The sequence below is a fragment of the Pinus tabuliformis genome, chromosome J (assembly GCF_031772625.1).
Source record: "Pinus tabuliformis cultivar Carrire ecotype Pingquan chromosome J, CPIR1, whole genome shotgun sequence".
NCBI classification, from domain to species: Eukaryota; Viridiplantae; Streptophyta; class Pinopsida; order Pinales; family Pinaceae; genus Pinus; species Pinus tabuliformis.
This window is the reverse complement of record NC_142295.1, coordinates 572,070,087-572,096,152: the sequence shown is the minus strand read 5'-3', so window position 1 is coordinate 572,096,152 and position 26,066 is coordinate 572,070,087. Positions and strand designations below refer to the sequence as shown.

At 34.8% G+C, this 26,066-nt stretch overlaps 1 protein-coding gene across 1 annotated transcript; it reads right to left on the bottom strand.

The window, feature by feature from the left end:
* Positions 1-4,234: 4,234 nt before the first annotated feature.
* Positions 4,235-4,711, bottom strand: LOC149228281 (uncharacterized). The gene has a single exon (XM_089380725.1). It carries the CDS (start codon positions 4,709-4,711, stop codon positions 4,235-4,237), a length of 477 nt encoding a protein of 158 aa, XP_089236851.1.
* Positions 4,712-26,066: the final 21,355 nt, after the last annotated feature.

The window sequence follows — 26,066 nt, the reverse complement described above, 5'->3', positions numbered from 1 at the left end:
AACTAATGAATAGTCAAAGAAAAACTAAATGCTTAATATCATGCATCATGGCAGGTATAATAAGGAATATTCATGGAATTTAATTTGAAAGGTTGATTTTCTCTAATTCATCACAAAGATTAATCTACACACTTATTGTTAAATAAATTTGGATTCTATAAAGACAATGATTGAGAAATATATTTCCTGAGATGTAGACGTTAATTGAAGCCTACTATTGATATTCAATATCTCATTCATTATATTCTGCTCCAGCTTTGAGTATTTTTTACTCATATTATTATTAGATTTTACTTGTATGTTTGCCAACATTTTGTTTCTTATTATTTCTAGATCATCTTAAATTGATAGAAAATGTTAATGTTGGAAATAAGTAAACATAAAGCGTGATGAAAAAATTTATTGATTTTTCTTTAAAGTTTTGAATATTATATTGATTCATTTTATTTTTTTAATTAAAAAATATGTTAATATTTTTAACATGCATATTCATTTATTTAGATTTAAATAATTAAATTCTAATTTATTTAATTTATTATTAGGGAATTTTTCATTTACACTTTAATTAATGTAGTAATATAAATTAAATGATTAGTATAAGTAGATAGGAATTAATCCATAACTTATAGTAGGTGTTAAGACATTTATCTCATTACACATTTCACATTGCTAACAAAAACAAATAAAGGAAAACCAAATTTAAATTTTAATTAACGTAGTAATATAAATTAAATTATTAGTATAAGTAGATAGGCATTAATCCATAACTTATAGTAGGTGTTAATACATTTATCTCATTACATATTTCACATTGCTAACAAAAACAAATAAAGGGAAACCAAGTTTAAATTTTAATTAATGTAGTAATATAAATTAAATTATTAGTATAAGTAGATAGGCATTAATCCATAACTTATAGTAGGTGTTAAGACATTTATCTCATTACACATTTCACATTGCTAACAAAAACAAATAAAAGAAAACCAAGTGTAATATGTAGGGTTGTTGCTTAGTATTTCCTCTTATGCAACAAATAATCAATAACAATTATTGAATGCATAAACAAATTCATAATTCAATAATAAAACACATTTGAATACAAGAAAGGCAAGTAAACAAAGTAATTAGTGGAATAGATAACCTTGGAGAAAAATAGAGATAGGTGCATACATAATTTTGGATGAAACATTAGCCCCAACATCATCATTTGTTACAAAAGTTAAGAGTTTATTGAAATGTGCTTGTGCACATTTTATTCCATCTTTAACTTATGAGACCAAATAAGGAGGAGAAATTACAATGTCTAGTATCTTTATATTAAATAATGTATATATACAATATAAATAAAATAATATTTTTTTAAAACCTAATTATTGTAACAAACTATTTATTTAACTTTAAATTTATACTCATCCTAATTCAGGGGCAAATAAATAATCTATGGTATAATTTCTATGTCGAAAAAATCAAATTAATATGAAGTATCATGAGTGACAAAGAATTCATATATAATAAAATATCTAATATAAAAATTTACAATGTCTAGCATATTAAAATAAAAATAAAAATATAGCATGTATGTTTCCAAAGGCAGATCATGTGTGCATTGTTTGAAGAGCCCAACCTTTCGGGTGAACACTTCACCCATCTTCAGGGCAAGAAGCAAACTGATAATAGGAAGAGTGCTTGACTAGAATATATAGAGAATGGAGTGAAGAATTACCAGTTAGAGATAGTAAGATTAAAGGACCATTGCATAAATGATAATTTTGACTAAACCATAGAGAGATAAATTATTGAATTAAAAATTTAATTTAATATTTAATATAATTCCTAGATAAATTAAAATCATAGAAATATAAATAACTGAGAGGAATAAATGATTAATTAAACTTTAAAAATTATTTTTGAATGGTCAAAATTCAAAAAGATGAATTATTGATTATGTCAAAGGCCTAATTCTAAGTAATAAATTAATTAGGAATGAAATTTGATAGGCAAAGGGCATAAGGTCAACATTTGGAGATTATATAAATGAATAAATTACCTTAAAGAGATTAAAAAATAATTATTTTAATCGGTCAAATTTCTAAGAAGGGGTCTCAAAAACATAAAAAATAAATAAATATATATATATATATAATAAAATAATAATAATAAATAAATAAATTTAAAAATATTATTATTTAGTAAATTAAATAATAAAATAAAATAATAATAATAAATAAATAAATTTAAAAATATTATTATTTAGTAAATTAAATCAAAGACAGGTTTACTTACAAGATTTAAAGGACCTATTATTAATGAGAGGAAAATTAATGACAAAAATAAATCTAATGTGAAATTATAATATATAATTGTTAAAATGGAGAAAGACCAGAAACAAAAAGTTAACCTTGGGAAATAAATTTTAAATTATTAAATACGTTATATTTATTAATTATGTTAAAAATTGGATAAATCGTAAAGGTAATTAATAATTTTAATTTATCATTTTTTAACATAATTAACAAAATTAGGGTATTTAATAATTTAAAATTTATTTCCAAATGGAGAAAGACAACAGACAAAAAGTTAGCAATGCATAATAAATTTTAAATTATTAACGGTAATTGATAATCCTAATTTATCCATTTTTTAACGTGATTAACAAAATTAGGGCATTCAATAATTTAAAATTTCTTTTTGTCTCTTACCTTTCTCTATTTTAACAATTATATATTGTAATTTCACACTCATAAATTTTCCTCTAATAATAGGTCCTTTAAATATTATAAGTAATCATGTCTTTGATTTAGTTTACTAAATAATGATATTTTTAATTTTTTATGTTTGTGCAGCCTTTTTTAAGAAATTTCACCAATTTATTCATTTGTATAATTTCTTAATGTTGATCTTATGACCTTTGCGTATCCAAATTAATTTATATCTTATAATGAGGTCTGTCACATAATTAATAAATAATTTTAATATTTGTTAATTTTTGAATTTTGACCAATCAAAAATCATTTTTAAATTTTAATGGTATCATTTCAATCTTTTTGACTATTTATATTTTTGTGATTTTAATTTCTCTAGGAACTATATTAAATATAAAATTAAATTTTTAATTCAATAATTTATCTTTTTATGGTTTAGTAAAAATTATTATTTATACAACAATCTTTTAATCTCTAACGACTAATTCTTCACTCCTTTCTCCATCAGTTTGCTTCCTGCTCCTGAAGATGGGTGAAGGTGAAGTGTTCACCCAAAAAGTTGAGCTCTTCAAACAATGCACACAAGATTCCAAATCTCAACAACAATAAAAAATTTAGTCACACAAAAATTGTGTGAGTGCAAAAGATTCCTAAAAATTAATTTTATATTTTGTATTTTTAAGTTATGATTAAAATTGTAAAAACAAGACAAAATATTATTTATTGTAGTGTTGACTTAAATTTTATTTTTATATTGCATCATGATTTAAAATTGAATTTTGAAAATATATAATATAGGTAAGGTTTATTGAATAAAATGATTGAATCAAGTGTATTCAATAATAAAAGTAGGCAAGGGAAAAATATGAAGAAAATAAGCAAGGAAAATCAGTGTAATATGCAATGTTGTTGCTTTTGTTTTTTAACACATTTTTTTTGGAAAAGAAAATATTAATTATGGAAAAATCCATAAATTTGGAAGAAAAAAATAAATAATTAATTTACAAGGACACTTGGCAATTAGAGGTTTTTTTATTTTCAATTTTTTTAAACACTTTTCAATTTTGAAAATTTGAATTTAAACCACATAAAATTAGTCATCCACCAATCAAAAATAAGAAATTCAAAATTAAAAAAAAAAAAATAATAATAAAATATTTCAATTTCTAAAAAAAAAAGTTTAGTATTTAATTTTACCAAAACTATAATAAACTTTGGAAATAGTTTCTCAAATTACAATATAGTTTGTCTCCTATATAAAAAAACATAAAATAAACCAAATTATTACTCTCTTTTTTACAGAAACGGATAGAGGATATATTAGATACTTGGCCTTAATGGCAAAAAGCGGATTACAAAAGGTGAGTCTAATTTCACAAGTCCCGCACAACCATGCAAGGCCATGGCATTTATGCTTAGCTCACATCTCTTTTTGACTGCTACTATGTAGTCTATTTCAAAGATTTTCCCAACTTTATGGATACATACAAACTGATTTAACAAAAGGCAGTAAAACATGACAGCTATCTAAATTAAGGAATTGATTCCCATGGTTCCTGTCCTCCTCTGAGTAAGGCTCCAGCCGTAAGGAGGACTGCTTTGTTGGCTTTGATCTCCGCCTCCTTATTATTAGCTCTCAACACCTGATAGAAATTCAACTTCTGGAAAGAGTCTCTAAGATCTTTTACTCTGAAAATCAGCCTTGCAAGCCTTAGATCCGTTGGCTTAGAATGTGTCACCATAATGTTAATGATAACCTGGGAGTCCCCAATAACATTTGTCTCCCTAATGTTCAGCATTTTCATAATCATGAGACCTTGGAAAAGAGCCAAAGCCTCAGTTTGAATGCTAGAAGTTATGCCCAGGCCCCAGGCAAAACTATGTATCCTTATGCCATCGGGATTCAAGATGACGCCTCCAGCGCCAGCTCTTCTAGGATTGGCCTTTGCAGCGCCATAAAAAAAAGAGGGATAATCTCTACTGATTTGTGGCCCAATCCTTGAAGTCATTTGCTAAAAGTCTTATTTGCCAATCTTTGGGGAGGGAGATACTATTTGCACTATTTTGGAATTGAAGTTCGAGAGAGGAGCCCCAATTTATATCTTGCTGGCTGAGATTTAAATCATCTTTAATTTCTCTCAGACCCTCTTTAAGTTAGCTTTTAATCTTAACTGCCACAAGCTTGGCCTCCTATTCGTAGCTTCTAAAAATCATTTTATTTCTCTCAAGCCAAACCTGCCAACAGATTATTTTAGGGAGAGCAGTCCAAACAACTTTGATAATTTTGTTTTTTTATTATAAGGGAAAGCAAGTATTACCCATTCAATTTTTCTTTGACTGTGTATAGTTTGTCGTTGACCGAAAATTTATGCCGCTTATCCAAAGTTTAACATTAGGAATTCAATGTTTGTTATCTTTTATTATTATTTAAATTTATTTATTTGTAAGGTGATTGGTTGAGGTCTTATTATTAGTAACTTCAATTTCTATTAGTCACTATTCTTTTGTTTTTTGTTTTATTTCCTTTTTATTTAGCTTTTTTATTTTTATTTTATTTTTCATTTTTCTATTATTTCTATTTTCATGAATTATAGATATTTAATATGACTTATTATATTAAAAACATATTTTAATATATTTAATTATATATATAGAGAGAGAGAAAATAAAACAGATAAATATATATATAAAATAAACATATATATTAAAGAGTATATATATTAATATAAACAATATTAGTTAATCATATTTCTAAAGACTTGGTGATTATATTCAACAATACAATATTTTATTAGTTGTTTGATTTTTGTGATGAAATTTTTGTATTTATTATTTTTAGTTTAATTAAGCTATATTTAAACTAAGCAGCTGGTACTGACTACTATGTAGCCCTTGTTTTAAATTACATCAAGTACCACTGGCAAAACTATAGGCCTATAATAACAAATTAAATAATAATAATAATAATAATAATAATTAATATATGAGTTAAACATATAATAAGCAAAACAAAGTAAAGTAATAATAAGAAGTAAGAGTTTAATGACATTTGTGAACATGAAATTCTTTTTATCTAAATTGAAAAACTAAAAGGCCATAACTACCTTTGACATAAATTCCAACGTTCTATCTTGACGATAATTAAATTAAAATTTTAGAATCCATATGCCCTTGACCTATGTAGATAAAATTAGCTATAATTGACTCTTAGGGTTTCCACGGACGAAAGCTATGATATAACATGTGCATTCTAGGATATTAAAGAATACCTCTAATTTCAACAGATATTGACAAATACCTCCCAATACATCTTTCCGATTAATAAATTTAGAAAAAACCCAATTTTTATTGGATATCCCATATTACTACTAAATACCCCTCTTCATTCCCCACAATATCTACTAGCCTATATCCATCTTAACTTTGGATCTATAAGTGTCGAGAGGGAGAAAATTTCTCGTGCAAACCTCTTTTTTTAGTGCAAAACTTGAGTAAAATTTTGCACCTTCAGAGATTTGATTCCTCTCGACACTTGATAAATGAACAGTTAAGAGTGTGTGTGTGTGTGTGTGTATATATATATATATATATATATATATTCTTGTCAATAAAACTTGATCATTCATAGCCCAAAAACAAATTACAGAGGAGTTTTCCCACCTTTAAATAAGTTATATTACATAAGAATATCATTGGAATAACCATGGGTTGTCATAACCTAAAGCCCTAAAACAACTAATAGTAAATTTACTCTATGACTACAATTTTACCTGAACTACCATAACAATAGTTAAAGCATTTATTGTTATAAATTTTCAATTTAATTTTATTTTAAATAATTTGACCTCTCAATTTTATTTTTTAATTTTTAATTTTAACTTTCAAGCCAAAATTAATGATTATTAATTATAATCATTAATTTATTTTTTTATTTTTATAATTTTAGTTATTGAACCAATGATACATTACATTACATAACATAACGTTACATCTCTTCCATATTGCCATAGGGAACACTTCTTGGTGCAATCAATCCCCTCATACCCTCTATCAACCCCCAATATCTACAATATATTGACTCTATTTTTCACAATTTTGAAATCCCACTTTATGAATGAATGTGATAAGATGTTGGTCAACAAGATAAACCCCTTAAATTGACTTTAGATGTGATTCGTATACTATTGCGGATATTCCACTAGGTTGTTCATCACAAAAAAAAATTGATCGAATTATGCTTAAAAATATGAAATCTACACTATGAGTGTTTATTTCTCTTTAGATTTCTGGATTTGTAAATTATTATTTATTGCATATGCATGAAAATTATAATTATGTAGGAAATAGACAACAAAAAAATAAAAACTCACAAACCACAATTAACACGAGATATATCTTGGAAACCCTTTCGGAAGAAACCCCAGCTGGAAGGTGAGGCTTCTACTCTCTTTTTCTATATAGAAAATGGTTGTAAGTACAAATAAGTAAGGTTCGTCGATCATGGGCTACTACAGTGAAAAAAATCATCTCTTTGTTCTCTCCCTCTATCCCCTCAGCTACTCTACTCATTTATGGAACAAAATGTCCTCGAAAATAATGGAACCCTTTTTCTTCCTAGTGGTTTGGTTATAACACAACTCGATAACCTACTAGTGTTTAAGTTTGACTCCTTCAACTTAAATAGAGTTACATTATGGACTCGTCCAGAGTCTCCTTCATCATGATCATGTGGCTAGCCACTTTTCCTTGAGTAATGGGGGTTGACATGGCATCTTCTCGAATTATGGTGGTCAAAACAATGTCAACTTATGAGGGGATTAACATTTGCATATGAACTTCAATTAAGGTGATTCTTGCATCATTGGAACGAAATATATGTTTAAAATAGGAAAATAAGGTGTGATATTAGAAAAACAAAGTTTTACCCCAAACAAATTTTATTTAATGCCTAAAACTACTCTCGGAAGTTTTCATGCGACTATTTTCCAAACTGGGTCCCACTAGTAAAAATGATCTTATGCACATATTTCTCCACTTTTTCCACTCTAAAAGAATCAATATGGATGAAAAAATATAATGATATAATCCAAATCACACCTCCGCATTTTGGTAGGATTCTAGTACCCAAAAATTTCTACTGAATTAGGTGGGAAAATTTTTCCTCTACCTTCTCTTGAGTGTACCATTTAGCCTTGCCTAGAAATTGTCCTTTCAACCCAATTTGCCAAAGATCATGTTGCCCCTATCTTGTATTTTTGGAATTTCATTGAGTACACTTGTTTATAGTCCATTTTAATTTACTATGATTATATTCAATTCAGATGTGTTGAATATGGTTGACATTAGTTGAGCATGATTGAATTCAATTAACTAAGTTTTAATTGAGGTCACATATTGTTGATTATTGAAAGAAAAACTTGACCTCATTTAATTTAAGTGAAGTTTGATTGATTGTGTCTTAATGCCTCAACAAACCCCAACAAACCCTAGAAAACCATACAACATCTCTACTTCTCTCGAATACCTCTAGATTATTTTTCTTTCTGCAAAATTTTTTTTTCGAATCATGATTATTGTTTTTTTATTTCCACTTAGTTCTAAATTTTTTTTACCTCATTCTAACCTTTATTTTTTAAACTCTTCATGAAAAATGTTAATAATGGTTAATAAATTCATGGCACAATGATTCTTTGTACCACTAGTTTTCCAAGTGTTCCACTAGTGGGATTCCACTATCGATTACATTGCAAGTGTTCTTAATGAATGTTGCCAAACTTCTTGATTATCCAAATTCACAATAGTTGTCTACATTTATGCTTGGATGCCACCAATATCAAGTAGTCCATCGAACTTCCAATATGATTTTTCCTGACACTCTAATTCCCCAACCCGTTGTAGACCATCCACATGTATAGTTAATAGTCTCTCACTTTTGGAACGTTTCTGTATCACACTTGTCTTTCCACCCTAACATCCCAATGCTCAAATAACTACCATGTCAACACATGTTTCATACATGTCATATGTTATGGATGCCTATACCATCAACCTTTCCTTACAATAACTATTTTCATTATCACAATTATAGGGATAGTTCTTCAAATGATGGGGATCTCCACAACCCCAATATTTTGATTATTCCCTTTCCTTCCCCTTGAATCCTTTATTATTTAAATCTGACTATTTAGAACCAATCAGAGAATTAGTCTGGTTTGTGTTCTTTGTGCCTAATTATTATTTTTACTGAAATTTTGACTCTAGTTGTGCTTATCAAAATTCTTAAAAAAGACTAGGTTTTCCTCCCTTTCTACCCTATGAAAATGTGTGTTTCTTTTTACTGGGCCATGATTTTGCATTTTCATTTTTTTTTAGGATACTGATAGCAGATTATTTCTTTTTGAATGGCCTCATCCATCATTGTGGGGTTATCATATTCAATTCTCTCTTTAAAATAAAGAGGAAGGAAGTTAATAAAAGTGTGTGCCTTAACTTTTCTTCTCGTATATGTGGCATATATCTCAAAATATGAGTAAATTTCATAACCAATTCATCCATTGTCATTTAACCGAATTTCAAATCATGAAATTATTTGGCCTTACCATCATAATAACATTCAGTTAGATATTTTTCCTTGGAAGTCCTTCGAAATTCCTCCATGTTAACATTCTTATTCTCGAAATTGTGCACCGTTCTGAGTTCCTCCAACCACAAGGAAGATTTTCCCTATAACTAGTGCATAACTAATTTAGCTTTTAATTCAATAGAGTAATCATAGAATTAAAAATACCAATTAATATTAAGAAAACATGCCTTTGTTTCTTATTTAGACTCTCCGTCATAGGTTAGGGGTCTAATTTTCTTGAATTCCCCTTTCAGTTCTATGTTTGATCTCTTCCCTTAATTCAGATGCAATTTTGTTGAATTGTTCTCTTCTTTATCCTCAGATTTAGTTTTACTATTATCAGCCACATCATTAGGATTTTTTCTCGTGGAGGCCTCTCCTTTACCCTCCTCCTTCATTACTAGTTCCACAGCCTTAGGATTTGAGATTTGTTCTAAATTTATATTTTTGCATATATTTTACATATTTACATCTTACACCACATATGCATAGAATGTAAGATCATTTTGCATCAGCGTACTTATTTAGAGTAGGGATGAACATCCATTTCCAGTGAAACTCCAAACATTAAAAGTGAATGGACACTGCAACTTGCTCTAAATTTATATTTTTTGCATATATTTTACATATTTACATCTTACACCACATATGCATAGAAATTTAAGATAATTTTTCATCAGATTTCTTATTTAGAGTAGGGAAGAACATCCATTTCCAATGAAACTCCCAACATTAAAAGTGAATGTACACTGCAACTTGTTCTAAATTTATATTTTTGCATATATTTTACATATTTACATCTTACACCACATATGCATAAAAATGTAAGATCATTTTGCATCAGCGTACTTATTTAGAGTAGGGATGAGCATCCATTTCTAGTGAAACTCCAAACATTAAAAGTGAATGGACACTGCAACTTGTTCTAAATTTATATTTTTGCATATATTTTACATATTTACATCTTAAACCACATATGCATAGAAATGTAAGATCATTTTGCATCAACGTACTTATTTAGAGTAGGGATGAACATCCATTTCCAGTGAAACCCCAAACATTAAAAGTGAATGGACACTGCAACTTGTTCTAAATTTATATTTTTGCATATATTTTACATATTTACATCTTACACCACATATGCATAGAATTGTAAGATCATTTTGCATCAGCGTACTTATTTAGAGTAGGGATGAACATCCATTTCCAGTGAAACTCCAAACATTAAAAGTGAATGGACACTGCAACTTGTTCTAAATTTATATTTTTTGCATATATTTTACATGTTTATATCTTACACCACATATGCATAGAAATGTAAGATCATTTTGCATCAGCCTACTTATTTAGAGTAAGGATGAACATCCATTTCCAGTGAAACTCCAAAAATTAAAAGTGAATGGATATTGCAACTTGTTCTAAAATTATATTTTTGCATATATTTTACATCTTACACCACATATGCATAGAAATGTAAGATCATTTTGCATCAGCGTACTTATTTAGAGTAGGGATGAACATCCATTTCCAATGAAACTCCAAACATTAAAAACATTAAAAGTGAATGGACACTGCAACTTGTTCTAAATTTATATTATTTTCTAAAGAATTAGGAAGAATAAAATTACATGTGTGTTCATTTCAAAAATATGTACAGTTGATGGTGATGAAAAAATAAGCGTCGCTGACATATCATGAGGTCAGGCATGTACCCAGAAATAAATAAAATTTATAAACAAGAATCTGCTGAAAAACCTGTAAACAGAGACAATGACAAAATAAGTTGCCCATAGACATCGAATATTGGTATCCAAAAACATAGTAGATTAAACTAAAATGACTGATAAAGACTGATAGAGAAAAAGTGCCATGGTTCTCTGCATGTATCAGGACATCAAAAATATGATATCAAGGATTTTCGGTGTCGGGTGCCATCTATTGGAGGTCTTTAATGAAGGGTCTATGATAGTATACTAATATTTCTTCATTTATCTTCTCACTGATTTGATTTGCCAAACTCCCAAGTCCTGAGAAGTCCCTACTTACTGATTTGCCAAACTCTCTGACACTGAGAAGTCCCTACTTTAGAGAGCATGTATGTTGCATTGTTTCTTTTGCCAGAGAGGAGGCGTCTCTGGTTGTTGACGTTCCTTTGGGGTCTCTTTCTCCATGGCCCTCCATCAATTCGTCCATGTCCATGTGGTCTATGCAAGGTCCTTCAGTCTCCTCCATTATTACCATTACAGTAGCATCCTTCATAATCCCCTTTACCCTAGGTTCATTTACCTCCACCCGAACTTCAGCATAGTATTCTTCTGTTTAACACCCTTTATCAAACCGAGCTCCATCCTTCCATCCTAAGCTCCAGCAACCCCATTTTCCAGTATAGGGTATTCAATAATCCCTTAGCAGGGCGAAAATAGGGTATTGGGTCCCTTAGCAGGTGCCCCGTCTTATGGGGGTGGCAGCACTGGAAAGGAAACCCTTCGTAGTCTAGGGTTTGAGTGCAAGAGTTGTTTTCGGGAAAAGCTAGTGTCTTTTCGATCTGCTAGTCCCACTAGGATTGGCAGCTATCCTAGAAACAAACAATCAAAGCAATTTGTGATTTCCTTTATGTATGATAGATAAGAGAAAAGCAAAGGGACCAACCTAGATCTTCCGCTTGACTCTTTGCTTGATTCATCTCTCCCTTGATAGAGCTTGTACCTCTTCTCCTACTTATCCTGCTCGGTGAATACCTATAGAGACAAAGTAACAAAACACCATCAAAGCATCTCGATCTATTATATCATAACCAATGCAGAATCAGAAATACATTGAATATACAATAGCATTCACAAATAACAACATTCACAAATATACGATTGTATGGAGGAAAACTCAAAGAACTTTATTAATAGCAGAAGGGAGAATTACAACCTAGCTGTCTGATCCACCATCATCCTCCCAGTAGCAAAGCCCTCTTCACCTCATGAAAAGCAAGATCACCCAACAATACAATGTCTTTTCTCAAAGATAAACTATCAGTACTTCCTTACAAATTACAAAATTCCAGCCTCTAGATCTCTCAGATGAGGGATCCATTTATAGATGTCTGCAAGGGTGTGAGTCATCTCTGGGTTTTTTATTAGTGTCATTCCACTTGTAGTTCTTGGTTCCACTTGGAGATTTCTTGGATCTCTTACTCATCCCTGGGCGAATTCAGAGAGGCAAGTGTCATAGGAGAAGTTTCTGGAAGATTCCATGAACATCCACCTAGCAAACTGTCTCGGACATTTGTCCATCCTCACCCATCGCACCCTACAAAGGCCTCTTCAGTATGCATGCTAGTGTAGAAGTCAGTATGCATCGCACCTTGACAGTGGGGCAGTCAGTATGGTCCAGTTTTGGCCAGTTTTGAGTGGTTTTTCAGGTGGAACTTTTTGGGAATGATGTAATCAGTTGACCATGATCTTTTAGAGTATGAAACAACACTTTTAGGGGTTAAAGAGCTCTTGGTTTATCGACATATAAGATTGGGGTTACAGTGCCCAAATATGTCTATAACAAGAGTAACCTTGAATTGCAGGTTCAACTCATCAAGAAAACCTTCACAAGGGTTCAGACTTACCAAGATGCGTGCCAAATATTTTCTGCCAATCTACAAGGAGGACATATCTGCTTCAAGAAAGGTGCCCAGAGTCCAAAGTTGTGGCGAAAGACCTGACAACGTTACCCACACAGGCATCGTATCAAATTTTTGTGGACTGGTGTCAAATAGGGGGTGCCATGGGTTTAGATTGGTGTGAATGGACTTGATACACCAATTCCTTCTTAGAACCCTACATACCTCCTTGTTGGATTCAAATTCCATCACGAACCATCCATGCGTGAGAGAAGTCACCTTTGGGGTTTTTGCGACCACCTCCTTCCAAGCCCTTGCTACCCAATCTTGTGGGTATTTCTTGCCCCTTACATGACTGACAATGACTTTTTCCAACGTATCCATAACCATATCCAACAACACAGCTTCTTCCACCACCAGGTTCTTATCGCCTCTTCTAACTTGTGGGCGCTGCCTCCTTTTTTTAAATTGAAGATTTGCTTCTTATATGCAGAGATCGTTTCTTTTGGGATTTTAGGGTTTTTTCTAGTCTAATTAGGGTTTATTGAGCTGAGAGGCGCATTCTACAACCCAGTATGATGTGTAACCTTGTCTGTCTATCATCAAAGCTGAAATTTTACAACCCAGTATGACTTGTCTGTCCGTCATCAAAATTGAAATTTTACTCATGTCTACCAAAATAAAAAAATCTAAAAAATCTAAAAACTAAAAATTAAATTAAATATCTATACAAAACATTTAAATAATTTATCCTCATAAAAAAATGTAAGTGATGAAATTGGATCCTCTAAACATCACGTTAAATCTGTATTTAAGATAGATCTATGCTAATTGCTAGTTGAAAAAAAAAAACTTCAATCTAATTAGGGTTTTGTTTAAATTGTCACATCCATAAAGCATGAAAACCCTTCCTTCCTTCCTTCCCTCTTCTACCCCACCTTGGTGCAATACCAAAAAGAAAGAAAGACAAACAGACACAGATGACAGAAACAAGAAATAAAAAAAACTAGAACGGTACTAGAAACGGAGTTTTGAAAGTTTAGCTTATTAGAAACTAGGAGATAGAAAAAACAAAACTAAAAGTGAATAATATAAAATAAAATATCAATTATAAACATTTAATGTTTTCATTTGTGAAAGGAGTCACCTACCCAAGTGGAAGAATTGCTCGGACGGCTAAAAGTCGCTGGAAGCAAAAATAATTCAAAAAATCTTGTAGAGGCAGTGTTTGAATCATGTTTTTGACGGTGGAAATGGATTCAACGACATCAAAAACATTTAGAACACCTAAAATTTTGAAGTTTAACAACTATAACTTGGATTTACAAAAATCCTTGCCAGATTTTCTTTAAATATGACCGAAATTTCCATAACTTTCCAGGCAATTCCTCCGGCTAATTAGACTACGGCTTTGTGAAAGGAGTCATCTACCCAAGCGGAGGAATTTCCCAAAATGGCTAAAAGTGGCTGGAATCTGGGAAAAAAAAATTCAAAAAATCTTGTATAGGCAATGTTTGAATCGTGTTTTTGATGGTGGAAATAGATTCAGCACCATCAAAAACGTTTAGGACACCTAAAATTTTGAAGTTTAACAACTATAACTTGGATTTACAAAAATCTTTGCCAGATTTTCTTTAAATATGACCGGAATTTCCATAACTTTCAGGGCAATTCCTCCGGCTAGTTAGACTACAGCTTTGTGAAAGGAGTCGTCTGCCCAGGCGGAGGAATTGCCCGGATGGCTAAAAGTGGCTAGAATCTGGGCAAAAAAAATTCAAAAAATCTTGTAGAGGCAGTGTTTGAATCGTGTTTCAGATTTTGATAGAGGCAATGTATAATTGCATTTAAAACTATGCATATAAATTTCAGATTTTGATTTTTTTAATATTTTTTTAATGAAATTCTTGAATTTTTTTGAAATAAAAAAGATTTTTGTTGAAACACTTTATATCTGAAGCTGATAAAACTCCAACAGTTTATATTTTTGCAATACAGATTCAATATAATCCATACAATCTTATGATATAATACATACAGTGCTATGGATGGAGAAAATTGACAAATCCAAAGTTGAATTGGCTTATTGTTTCTGCAATTACCTAGAACTCAGATTCTAAATGTAAAAAGTCAAAAATCTGTTGTTGATCATTCTGGACTTCCATAACACTAAAGAGATAGACGTTCTATGTGCTTTAATTGCCTAATTGCTTTAGGAATTCTTTTTAACATCTCTTTATATGCCTCTAGCGTTTTTGTTGCAAATCTCTTGAATCATGTCAACTAGTCTATCCCAAATAGCTAGTCTCTTTTCGATCTTTTTCACACCTTTTTGCAGAGTACTTATGTCTATGAAAACATGTTAAATGATTTCTAATTTTTGTGTCGAGCTATTGTTACTTTTATTTTCTTCAGATGTTATCTTGAGGACATCTGAGTGGAGATCGTCAATATTGGTTGTCATGAGCTGTGTTTGGAAGTTAGAATAATTTAACAACTTGCATTCATCAGAAATTGAGTCTGAAGATGCTGATGATCTGTATGCGAGATGTTTTTTTTTATTTTCCCATCTGAAAAATATTGCTTGAATGGAGTTTATGGAAGATTAGGAACAAGAACAAAAGTCTTTTGTCCTGTCGCTGGTGTTTCTTCCTTGTTGTACCAGACTTGGGGAGAGAAAACATGCCCAAATATTTTCCTGAAGAATACTTTATAGTGCTTCGGTTGTTGAGTTTCTTTACCAACTCTTGGAAAATAAGGATATTTGTATCTTGACTTATATGTTCTGTAGGAATTTTGGTTGTACCATCTTTAGGAAAGTCAGTAAACACTGTCTCTTCTCTTTTGAACTCAGATCTAGCGGGTTTAGTTAATTCAAGAAGATGGAAATTGTTAAAACATTAATCACCACTGCGCAAACGGCGCTGCCCACTGTTCATAGGTCAGCTAGTTTAATGTGACTCTGCAGAAATCAGTCGACCATTATTTCAAGACGGCGGAGATCGGCAGAGGTCATTATTAATTTTCCTTCATATTATATCTATAAATATAAATAATTATACTCAGTAATGAAATATCAAGCTCTTTGAGAGAGTCTTCTACCTTTTCTGTCATGGTATCAGAACTCACGTGAGCTGTGTTTGGCCAAGGTCGTGAGTGCTCTGTGGTGTGAAGGGCAGGCAGAGTCTACCCGTGGTGTGTGTGTGAAGATTGGTGCGGCCAAGTGTGAATGCACTGTGTGAATCAAGCAGCAGTGTGGAGTCCGTAGTGTGCTGTGATTCACTGGTTAGAGGAGCCGTTGAGTTGTTGCCTTGAACGCTGTTTAGAAGTGTTGTTGTCACGCCCCTACACCTGCGGTAGTCTTTCAATCGCTTATAGCGAGGTGCGGCACCACCGAACGCTTTCTTTTCACCAATACTAACATTCATGGACTACGCCTAATTCACTTGTCCTTACTTAGTTTTTGTTTCGCAACCAAGTAAAATTATGTTTATCCTTTATACTAATGAACACCCATACTCATTCATTATCCACAGCAATTATAAAAGAGAACAACAATTGCACAGTATAAAGGGAGGGGCAACTCCCTGAACAATGAGTCTGCCCAATAATATATAATAATCAATCTTTCTTTGATAATACAATCATCACAAGTAATGCTTGGCAAACTCCAAGCCAATACTTAGCTTCTTTTACAATATAGGCAAATCAGCCTTTTACAATAACCATGTGCGCACCTTGCACAAAGGGTGGGTGCTCACCCGAGCCACCAAGACACCCTCGTCAATCCCGGCACAAATCTGCACTCAAGACAACCTTGGGCACACCTCGCCCAACCCTCGACTGGCTCTAAGTATCACCAAGACTGCGCCCTTGAACAATGCGCATGAGTTATTCGCATTTCCCTTCAAATCTGCGCACTTCCTTTTTACCCCTGAGCTTATGCGAAGTTGTCTTGCGACTTCTGTTCGTTGCAAATGAGGTTTCAACACACATAATATATATGTGTTTCATTGTGGTTCCATCGTGGGTGGTGGCACTCCAGCCGACCCCCAAAACAAGGTTATCACACCCTTTGTAGCGCCCATGTATGCGTCAGCCTGCCCATGTTTGCAAGTCGGCCCACGCCCATACCTTCCACGCTCGTTGGGTACAAGTCACTGTCACATCCATCGTCATTTTTCCATCATCGCACTTTGTCGCACCTATGCCCGGCGTTCCATCCGCGTTCGGTCATGCGCGCCCTCCGTCGCATCACTCACCCGGGTCGTGCACCGTGCGCCCGCTCTCGTTCACCGTTCGCTCATCGTGCCCGCGCTCGTTCACCGCGCACCTATCGTGCCCGCGCTCATTCACCGCGCCCCCACGCTCGGTTAGAACTCGAGGACCTTACATCCTCCTCCACCTGAAGTCGTTGTCGTCCTCGACAACATATCATCCTCCAAGCATCAATATCCATGATGTCAACTCTTCCACATAAGGCAAACATCCCTGCAACATATGTAGAACTCCATCTCCATCATGTCTCACCTTAGTGACCAACTGCCACCAAGTACTCTATCAGATATCATCTCGATCCATGATCATCGACCCCTCTGTCACAATCTCCACTGCAACATCTCGTGTCGACCTCATCATGTGTCACCATGTGAACCTCTGTCGTGATACTCCAACAAAATGCTAACACATCTCTGCACACTTCGCGACCCCATATCTGAACTAATTGGGTAGCTAATCCAACTGTCACACCCAAACCATGAGAGTGAACATCCTCATGCCATCATCAGTTGTTCCTCAAAACATCTTGCCACATTCTTGACTCATCATGAATCTATCTCCATAATCCATGCTCAAGTCCATGGAAACTCCATCCCTCTGCAACATGTCATGATGCTTGATGCCAAGCCATCCCTGCACCATCAGTCATGCCTGCTCCATATGTTTAGAGACTCACTGCCATGAGCAGCTAACAATGAGCCCCATCTTCTTGTTCATCTAAGAAGATGTAGAGGGAGTAGAGCCTGAAGGCTCTCCCTCACTAATCAACTCGATCCACCTATCAGGATCCTCAATCTCCATCCTTTGTAGATAAGTAACCCGGTCTTCCTTCTGGACATCCGGCCTCACATATACCTCCTCCTCATCATCATCATCATCCTCAACCAACTCTAGCCTTCTTGATAAGTCCAAGATGCTATCTGAAAGTGATCTGATGACTAATGACTGCTCGGTAAGCTTTGCCTCAACAGTAGACAATCGCTTACTCATGTCTCCCATTCTCTTCTCATCCTCCATTTGCATCACTCCCAATTTACAATCAGGCCTTGTCACACCAATGGTTGGCACACCAATGGGTACATCTTCCCTTCCATCATAAATGTAGAGCTTCTTCAAATGTGGAACAATCATAGCATCAAATTGTTTCATGAATTCCATCCCCAATACAGCTTCATAGTCATCAATCCGCACTATAGTGAAGTCAACCTTCCCTGTCCATTCACCAAGTGTAGTGTCCACCCTCTCAGCTATACCAAGAATCTCAATAGGAGGAGAATTCACTGTCTTCATTTGTGCCTTTGCCGGTACAAATTTCAGCCCAATTCTTCTCGCAGTATCTTCACCCATGAAGTTGTGAGAAGCCCCACTATCCACCATAGTGAGTACATCAGCACCTCCAACCTTCATTCGAACATACTCCAATCTGTTTCTCTCAGGATCCCTCCTAGAGACCACCTCCGTAGTAGCAGAAGCACCAAGTATCTGCATCATCCCCACAGAAGCACCTTCATTCTTCGCATCAGATTGTGCAATAGCAGCCACCTTTGGTTTAGAAGGACAATTCTTCACCGTGTGTGGTCCAGCACATATCCAACACTTCAAGGCTTTCTTCGTCTTCGAACTATCATCCGATTTCGAAGCATCATCCTTCTTCTTATCCTTTGGTTTATCAGACTTCTTCTTCCTATCATCAGAAGTCTCATCATAATGCTCCACCAACCTATCAACAGCAGCAAAAGCTTCTTCAAGTGTCCTAATCTTCTGCCTCTTCACTTCATTGCGTGCCCAAGGCTTCAACCCAATAATGAAGTTGAACACCTTGTCCCTTTCCGCCATGTCAGGAAGTTCCAGAGCTGCACTTGCAAACTCTCGCTGATATGCTTGTAGGCTCCCGGTCTGCTTTATGTACTTAATCTTTGTCCTTGCTTCCCATGTTTCATCCTAAGGACTAAAATGGGTCTGCAAAGCCTTCTTCATGTCATCCCACGAAGTAATGTCATCAGCACTGCCGTTGGCAATCTGATCCAACCTCCTTCACCACCACATCTTAGCATCCTTTATTAAGAACTGAGTAGCTACCTTGACCTTCGTCTCATCATCAGATAGACCCAATCGTTCCAAGTATTGCTCCATGTCCCATAGAAAGTTGCCAAGAGTCTTTGCATTCCTTGTGCCATCATAAGATTTCGGTTCCTTGACCTTCACATGAGGCACTCCTCCACCTGAGTTATGCCTCACGACCTTCTTCAACACCGTGATCTCATCCTTGGCTTCGTCAAGAGATTTCTTCAAGTTCATGATCTCTGCAAGACCCTAATCCCTTGCTTCTTCAACCTCCTTGACCCTTATTTCAAGTTGTGTACACATAAGATCAGTGTACTCATATTGTGTCCGGAGTTCATCGTGTTGTGTTCGGAGTTCATCGAGTTCTTCCTTCCTCTTCGAATTGGCCTCTTGTTCTTTAGCGAGCAAGTCCATCTTCTTTTCCCAAGAAGTCTCCATAACCTCCATTCTCACCAACACTTTCTCCATAAGTGTGATGGTAGCATCCTGCACACCCTGATGACTAGACCCAGCCTGAGATTCAGCTGCCATCTCTAACAACTTCTTCCTCTTTTGCAATCTAGTTTCGACCATCCAACAACTTCACCAAGTCACCTGCAATTTGAACCAACCCTTGTTCCACTTGTGTGAAATGGCTTCCTTCACCTGCAAGTACCCTTTCCACTGTCACGAGCAACCCTGCTCACCGGCTTCAAACCGAAGTTCTGTTTCCACCTGTCAAGTGTGTATCAGCTTCAATGCTTCAACACCTGAACCTGTTCACAAACTTCAGTGTAGCAGCTTCAACCTTCAATACCCTGAATCAGCTACTCTGATACCACCTGTCACGCCCCTACACCTGCGGTAGTCTTTCAACCGCTTATAGCGAGGTGCGGCACCACCGAACGCTTTCTTTTCACCAATACTAACATTCATGGACTACGCCTAATTCATTTGTCCTTAGTTTGTGTTTCGCAACCAAGTAAAATTATGTTTATCCTTTACACTAATGAACACCCATACTCATTCATTATCCACAGCAATTATAAAAGAGAACAACAATTGCACAGTATAAAGGGAGAGGCAACTCACTGAACAATGAGTCTGCCCAATAATATATAATAATCAATCTTTCTTTGATAATACAATCATCACAAGTAATGCTTGGCAAACTCCAAGCCAATACTTAGCTTCTTTTACAATATAGGCAAATCAACCTTTTACAATAACCATGTGCGCACCTTGCACGAAGGGTGGGTGCTCACCCGAGCCACCAAGACACCCTCGTCAATCCCGGCACAAATATGCGCTCAAGAGAACCTTGGGCACACCTCGCCCAACCCTCGACTGGCTCTAAGTATCACCAAGACTGCGCCCTTGAACAATGCGCATGAGCTATGCGCATTTCCCTTCAAATCTGCGCACTTCCTTTTTACCCCTGAGCTTATGCGAAGTTGTCTTGCGACTTTTGTTTGTTGCAAATGAGGTTTCAATGCACATAATATATATGTGTTTCATTGTGGTTCCATCGTGGGTGGTGGCACTCCAGCCGACCCCCAAAACAAGGTTATCACACCCTTTGTAGCGCCCATGTATGCGTCGGCCCGCCCATGTTTGCAAGTCGGCCCACGCCCATACCTTCCACGCTCGTTGGGTATAAGTCACTATCGCATCTTTGCCTTAGTCATTTTTCCATCGTCGCACCTCTGCCCGGCGTTCCATCTGCGTTCGGTCGTGCGCGCCCTCCATCGCATCGCACAACACTTCATCGCATCGCTCGCCCGGGTCATGCACCGTGCGCCCACTCTCGTTCATTGTTCGCCCATCGTGCCCGCGCTCGTTCACCGCACGCCTATCGTGCCCACGCTCGTTCACCGCGCGCCCACGCTTGGTTAGAACTCGAGGACCTTATAGTTGTTGTCGTGTTTGATTTGGCTGTTAGAGCGTTGAGGTGAGTGCCAAGAGGCTGTAGACACCATTGGAGCAGTGTTGCTCTTATCGACTCATAGAGTCTAAGATTGGTTTGTGTGGGAATACCAAATCCAACGTAATCGTTGGGCGCTGTTGCAAAGAGCCTATTGTTAGCTGTTGAAGAGCTTGCGTTGAGCAACATTGTTTGTACTAGCTGTTAGAGCGCTGAGGTGAGTGCCAAGAGGAGGCGCTGTTCAAAGGATCCTGTGAGGCCTGGCGACGGTGTGGCTACTAGGATCTAGTAGAGATCTGTTGAGTGAAGAGCATCCAGGAGAGTCAGGTTATGGATGCCACTGAAGGTGAATCGAGCCACCGAGAGGAGAAGAAAGTCATTGCAGGAGAAGATCCCTGTGTCTGTCATTGAGGGGCACGAGCTCACAACGCCAAGGAGAGAGCCACTGCACTATTCAAAGGAGTACCTGATTGCTTGGTGTGGACAGTATTTGCAGAGAGAAGCGGTGGCTCTGCCCTGGCATGTAGTGATTCTCATCGCTGGAATTGTTGCATTAAGTTTGACCAGCGGTTGGAGCGCTGTTGGGAGAAGATGCAGAGTCCTGATTGTTGTTGGCTCTGATTGGATATAATTGACTTGGCATTGTGAGGAGGTGCCAACCGGAGTTGGTGGAGTTCTATGGGGCAAGGCACATGAGTCGAGTGTATGAGCATATGTGGAGCATTATTGAAGAGCGTTGAACTGTTGGTCGAGGTAATAGGTGTAAAAGTGGATGATCTCTGCTGATGTGCTGAGTGTGGCGCTGCAACGCATGGAAGTGTATTAGGAAGTCGAGAAATGAGTGAGATAATGTTGGATATTGATCTTTTTGATGATGCATTTTAAGAGAGTCTATTTAGAAGTATTTTTGGGCTTGGTAACATTTTTTATTCAATGAGTGTTTTTGAGTCACAAAAACTATGAAGTTAACATAATGATTTTATTGATTATCATAAATATCCAGAGCTAGAATCCATTCTATATGAGAGCAAAACTTGTTTGTCCATGAACCTAATTGCTAGTAATGTGATTGGATTAGGTTCTAAGATTTCTGTGACAATGAAAGATATAACCATGGATGTTGTTCAAAGGCCGCTCATGTTTGAAGATGAGTGCATTTTGATGGCTTCTCATGGAAAGTGGGAAGAACATGAATTAAATTACCTTGTCCGGGATCTTGCACTGCATCTCGATCCCGAAAAGGTTGTTGATTGAAGTACGTAAACGAGGAGCAGAAGAATTTCATTAGGAAAGTCAAAAAGGTGAAGATGAAACTGCACCACCAAATGAACAAGCATGGACCCTTTAGCAAGAAGGCAAAAATGAAATGTTTTGTTGTAAGCCTAGCTGAGACTTAAACCAGTAGGCAAGTTAAATTTTAGGTCGTGATTAAGGGGAAGTGTTAAACACGACTGCGCAAACAGCAATGCCCACTATGCAAACGGCGCTGCCCAGTGTTCACAGGTCAGCTAGTTTAATGTGACTCTGCAAAAATCAGTCGGACATCATTTCAAGACAGCGGAGATTGGCAGAGGTCATTATTGATTCTCCTTCATATATATCTATAAATAATTATAGTCCCTAATAAAATATCAAGCTCTTTGATAGAGTCTTCTATTATAGTAAGTAATGAAATATCAAGCTCCTTGATAGAGTCTCTAACTTTTCAGAAATGAATACATAAAATGTGATAATAGGATGCAAATGAATAATGGAATAACTTACCTTTATGGGAGAGCTATTTCTATTTACTGTACAATGCAGTGGGAAAAGATATGTCAGTCCAGTTGATTCCATGCAATCGTAAAATCTAATCCATACAGTAGTTCTATTGTCGAAGAAAATTGGCGTCTGAACGTATTTAACTTAAATGAGAGGTATGGACTTTTGGTTAACTTAATTAACAAAGTCTCTCTGGAAAGAAAAACTTATTTAATAGAGTGCAAAGACAAAAACCACTGAAAGCACACCATAGAGATCTCTGTTTACATGATAGAGATTGATGTTTGTACCTGAGATCTCTGTTTACATGAAATTCAAGGTGCTCAACTCAGGAGTCGGCTCTGATTGGTTGCGTCTGATGACGGATGAAATTCATTTGAAAATTACCTTACGACCAGTCACAGACTCACAACCACTACTTTGCATGGGCAGCTGCACAGCTAAAAACGAAATTAACTTGCATATATAGCTAAAAAGGCAACTAGCGTTTTTTAAACTGGAATTAACATGAGTTTGGGATGGAAATCCAAAAATGCTCCGCTATAAGAAACGACCAGTTTACCAAGAAATTGCGAAACAAGTTTCTTGCCACTGAAAACCACAACGGTCGTATAAGAAATCATTTCTCGTCTCGTCTGGTTTCTAGAGTGAGTAGTTTTTCAAAAAATGTTGCTCATCGGTAACATAGGTGGCACCCAAGTCATGAAAATCAGATCGGGTCTTCCATGTAATCCAATACATTTCCAATCCATATTAAAAATATTTGTTTATGATAAACTTATAATAAGTTGCGTTTCTAAAAGTGAACCATGGTAGCTAATTAGATAGGGTGAACAATTGTAATTAATTATAGAGGCCGATAAGTAATTAATTATAGAGGTTGACAAGTCTAAGGCGGTAAGACAAATTGGTGTAGGGAAAATAGTGGGCAATTTGCAAAGTTGTGTATTATTACAAAGTGTCAAAATAAGCTGTGAAGTTTATAAGATGATGCATGATTTTATTATCAAATATATTTCATTGTTATCTATTTTCTGCATGGTTAAAATATACACGCATATGCAATAAAAGACAATTAACAAATCAAATACATAAGAAAAAATACTTAACATACATATTTGTAATAGAATATTATTTAGTGTGAATGGAAAAAAGAATTATGACAATAACATTTTATTGATTTATTCTAATTGATGAGAAAGAGAAACAATATTAGGTTAAAACCAAAATAGAATAGATCTATACAAATTAAGCTATCTTCTAATGTTTTTGGCTACTAATAATCATGACTATTCTAATTAGTTTGTGACATGTTACAATATTTTATAAACTATTAAATATCCTTTAGATCCCATATTAGTTGCAAGTGAGAAGATATAAGCTACTATATGTTGTGACAAAGATAATTCCCCACTATGCCATGATACTTCGACTAATAAGGGTATTGAAAGATATTGAAAGATAGTGTGTAGTGTACAAATCCAAAATTTATTATTTCACAAATTTATGACCAAGGTTTAGAATATAACTTGAAAAATATTGGCAATTAGTAAAATTATGAAAAAATTTACAAAAAAATAAAATAATACATATATATATATATAACTAACAACATCAAGCACACACATTACTAAACGAAATAAAATAGATATATACCATGTATAAAATGTCAAGTGGTATCACACATTTTAATTCTAATATATTATATATATCCCAAATCATAGATCTTAATAAGATAATACAAAATCACATAAAAACAAAATAGATGTATGCCATGAAATTATGATTATGATACATCCACATACTATGAAAACAACCATACTACACTAACATATCAATTGTTCTCTCTCACATTATCATGATACAACTGCATATTACAAAGATAACCATAATGCACTCACATATCAATTATTTTATTTCATTTCCTTTTTAAATTCACAACCAGTACTTAACATATTGTATGTAAAAATTAAACCCAAGCTAACAAAGTATCAACATTTCTCCCAACCAGGTTTTCTTCTTTATCAACAAGTAACTTCGACTCAAATTGTGTTTTTTTCTCATTGAGCTTAAAACACGCCACAAAAGAAGAGTGAAATATGTCAGTCCAAGAAATGTAAAATATTCAAAAAGAAGTAGCTAAATATACTGGTGCAAAAAGATAAATTTTAGAGAGCCAAACAATTAACGGTAAAGAAAATATGGATGTAGTCTCTAAACCACCATTAAAACTAGCCATGCAAACACATATTTCATTTCATATAGATATATAAACATGTTAGATCATTTTACTAAACCATAGTCCCCATATTTATTTAAGCTAGAGATGTCCTAAAATATTAATTTCAGCGATCTCAAACATCCATGTGCAGTGAAACTCCAAACAATATTAGCGATATCTGTTGACAGAGTGTATAGCACCTCCAAACTTATAAACAGCCATCTATTAATGGAGGATTTTCAGGTCCGACTCACATCACTGACAGTTTTGGAAGTCAGCAGATAAGATTTTGAAGGTTGTTGGTTTCCCCTGGTATGGAAAGCTCCATTTGTCTCCAAAAGCAAGGGGATAGGTATCTTTGCATATAGGGCCCATGGGGGATTTCACTTGCGAGCAGTCAACAGTAATGTTATCTGCTGTCGCGCAAAATTTACAGTTGTTGGTCACTTCCCCCACCGCGTAATCCCCCCTCACAACATGTGAATCTATGCTTAGGTCCCTCAAAAAGCAATCATGTCCTATTACAGGAACTGCAATATAAGAGAAGCATTAATAATCAGACATAAATAACAATTTCTAAAATATATTTTTATTAAGAATATTAAACATAAGAGCTGTGCAATTTCTTAACCTGTTCGAAATTGTGAATTAACAGATGGAACTGCAAATCTGATTCTGCGTCCACCCTCCAATGGTTGAATATTGTCATTCAAGGAGGATGCCCCCGCACCCAAGAAGAACTGTTGTGCGAAAACAGTGAGTGATATTACGAATATCACGCCCAAGATATTTGGTAATGCCATTTTTTATTTGCGTCGCTTTACAGGATCTGCAACTCTTGAAATCAATATGAAGGAATGACTGAACCATATTTAACAAGGGCGGCCGTATCGGTCAGAAAAAAAGAAAATTAG

Bases quoted from the DNA above. Each gene is read 5' to 3' on its own strand.
- LOC149228281 (XM_089380725.1), bottom strand. From the start codon at position 4,711: ATGACTTCAAGGATTGGGCCACAAATCAGTAGAGATTATCCCTCTTTT.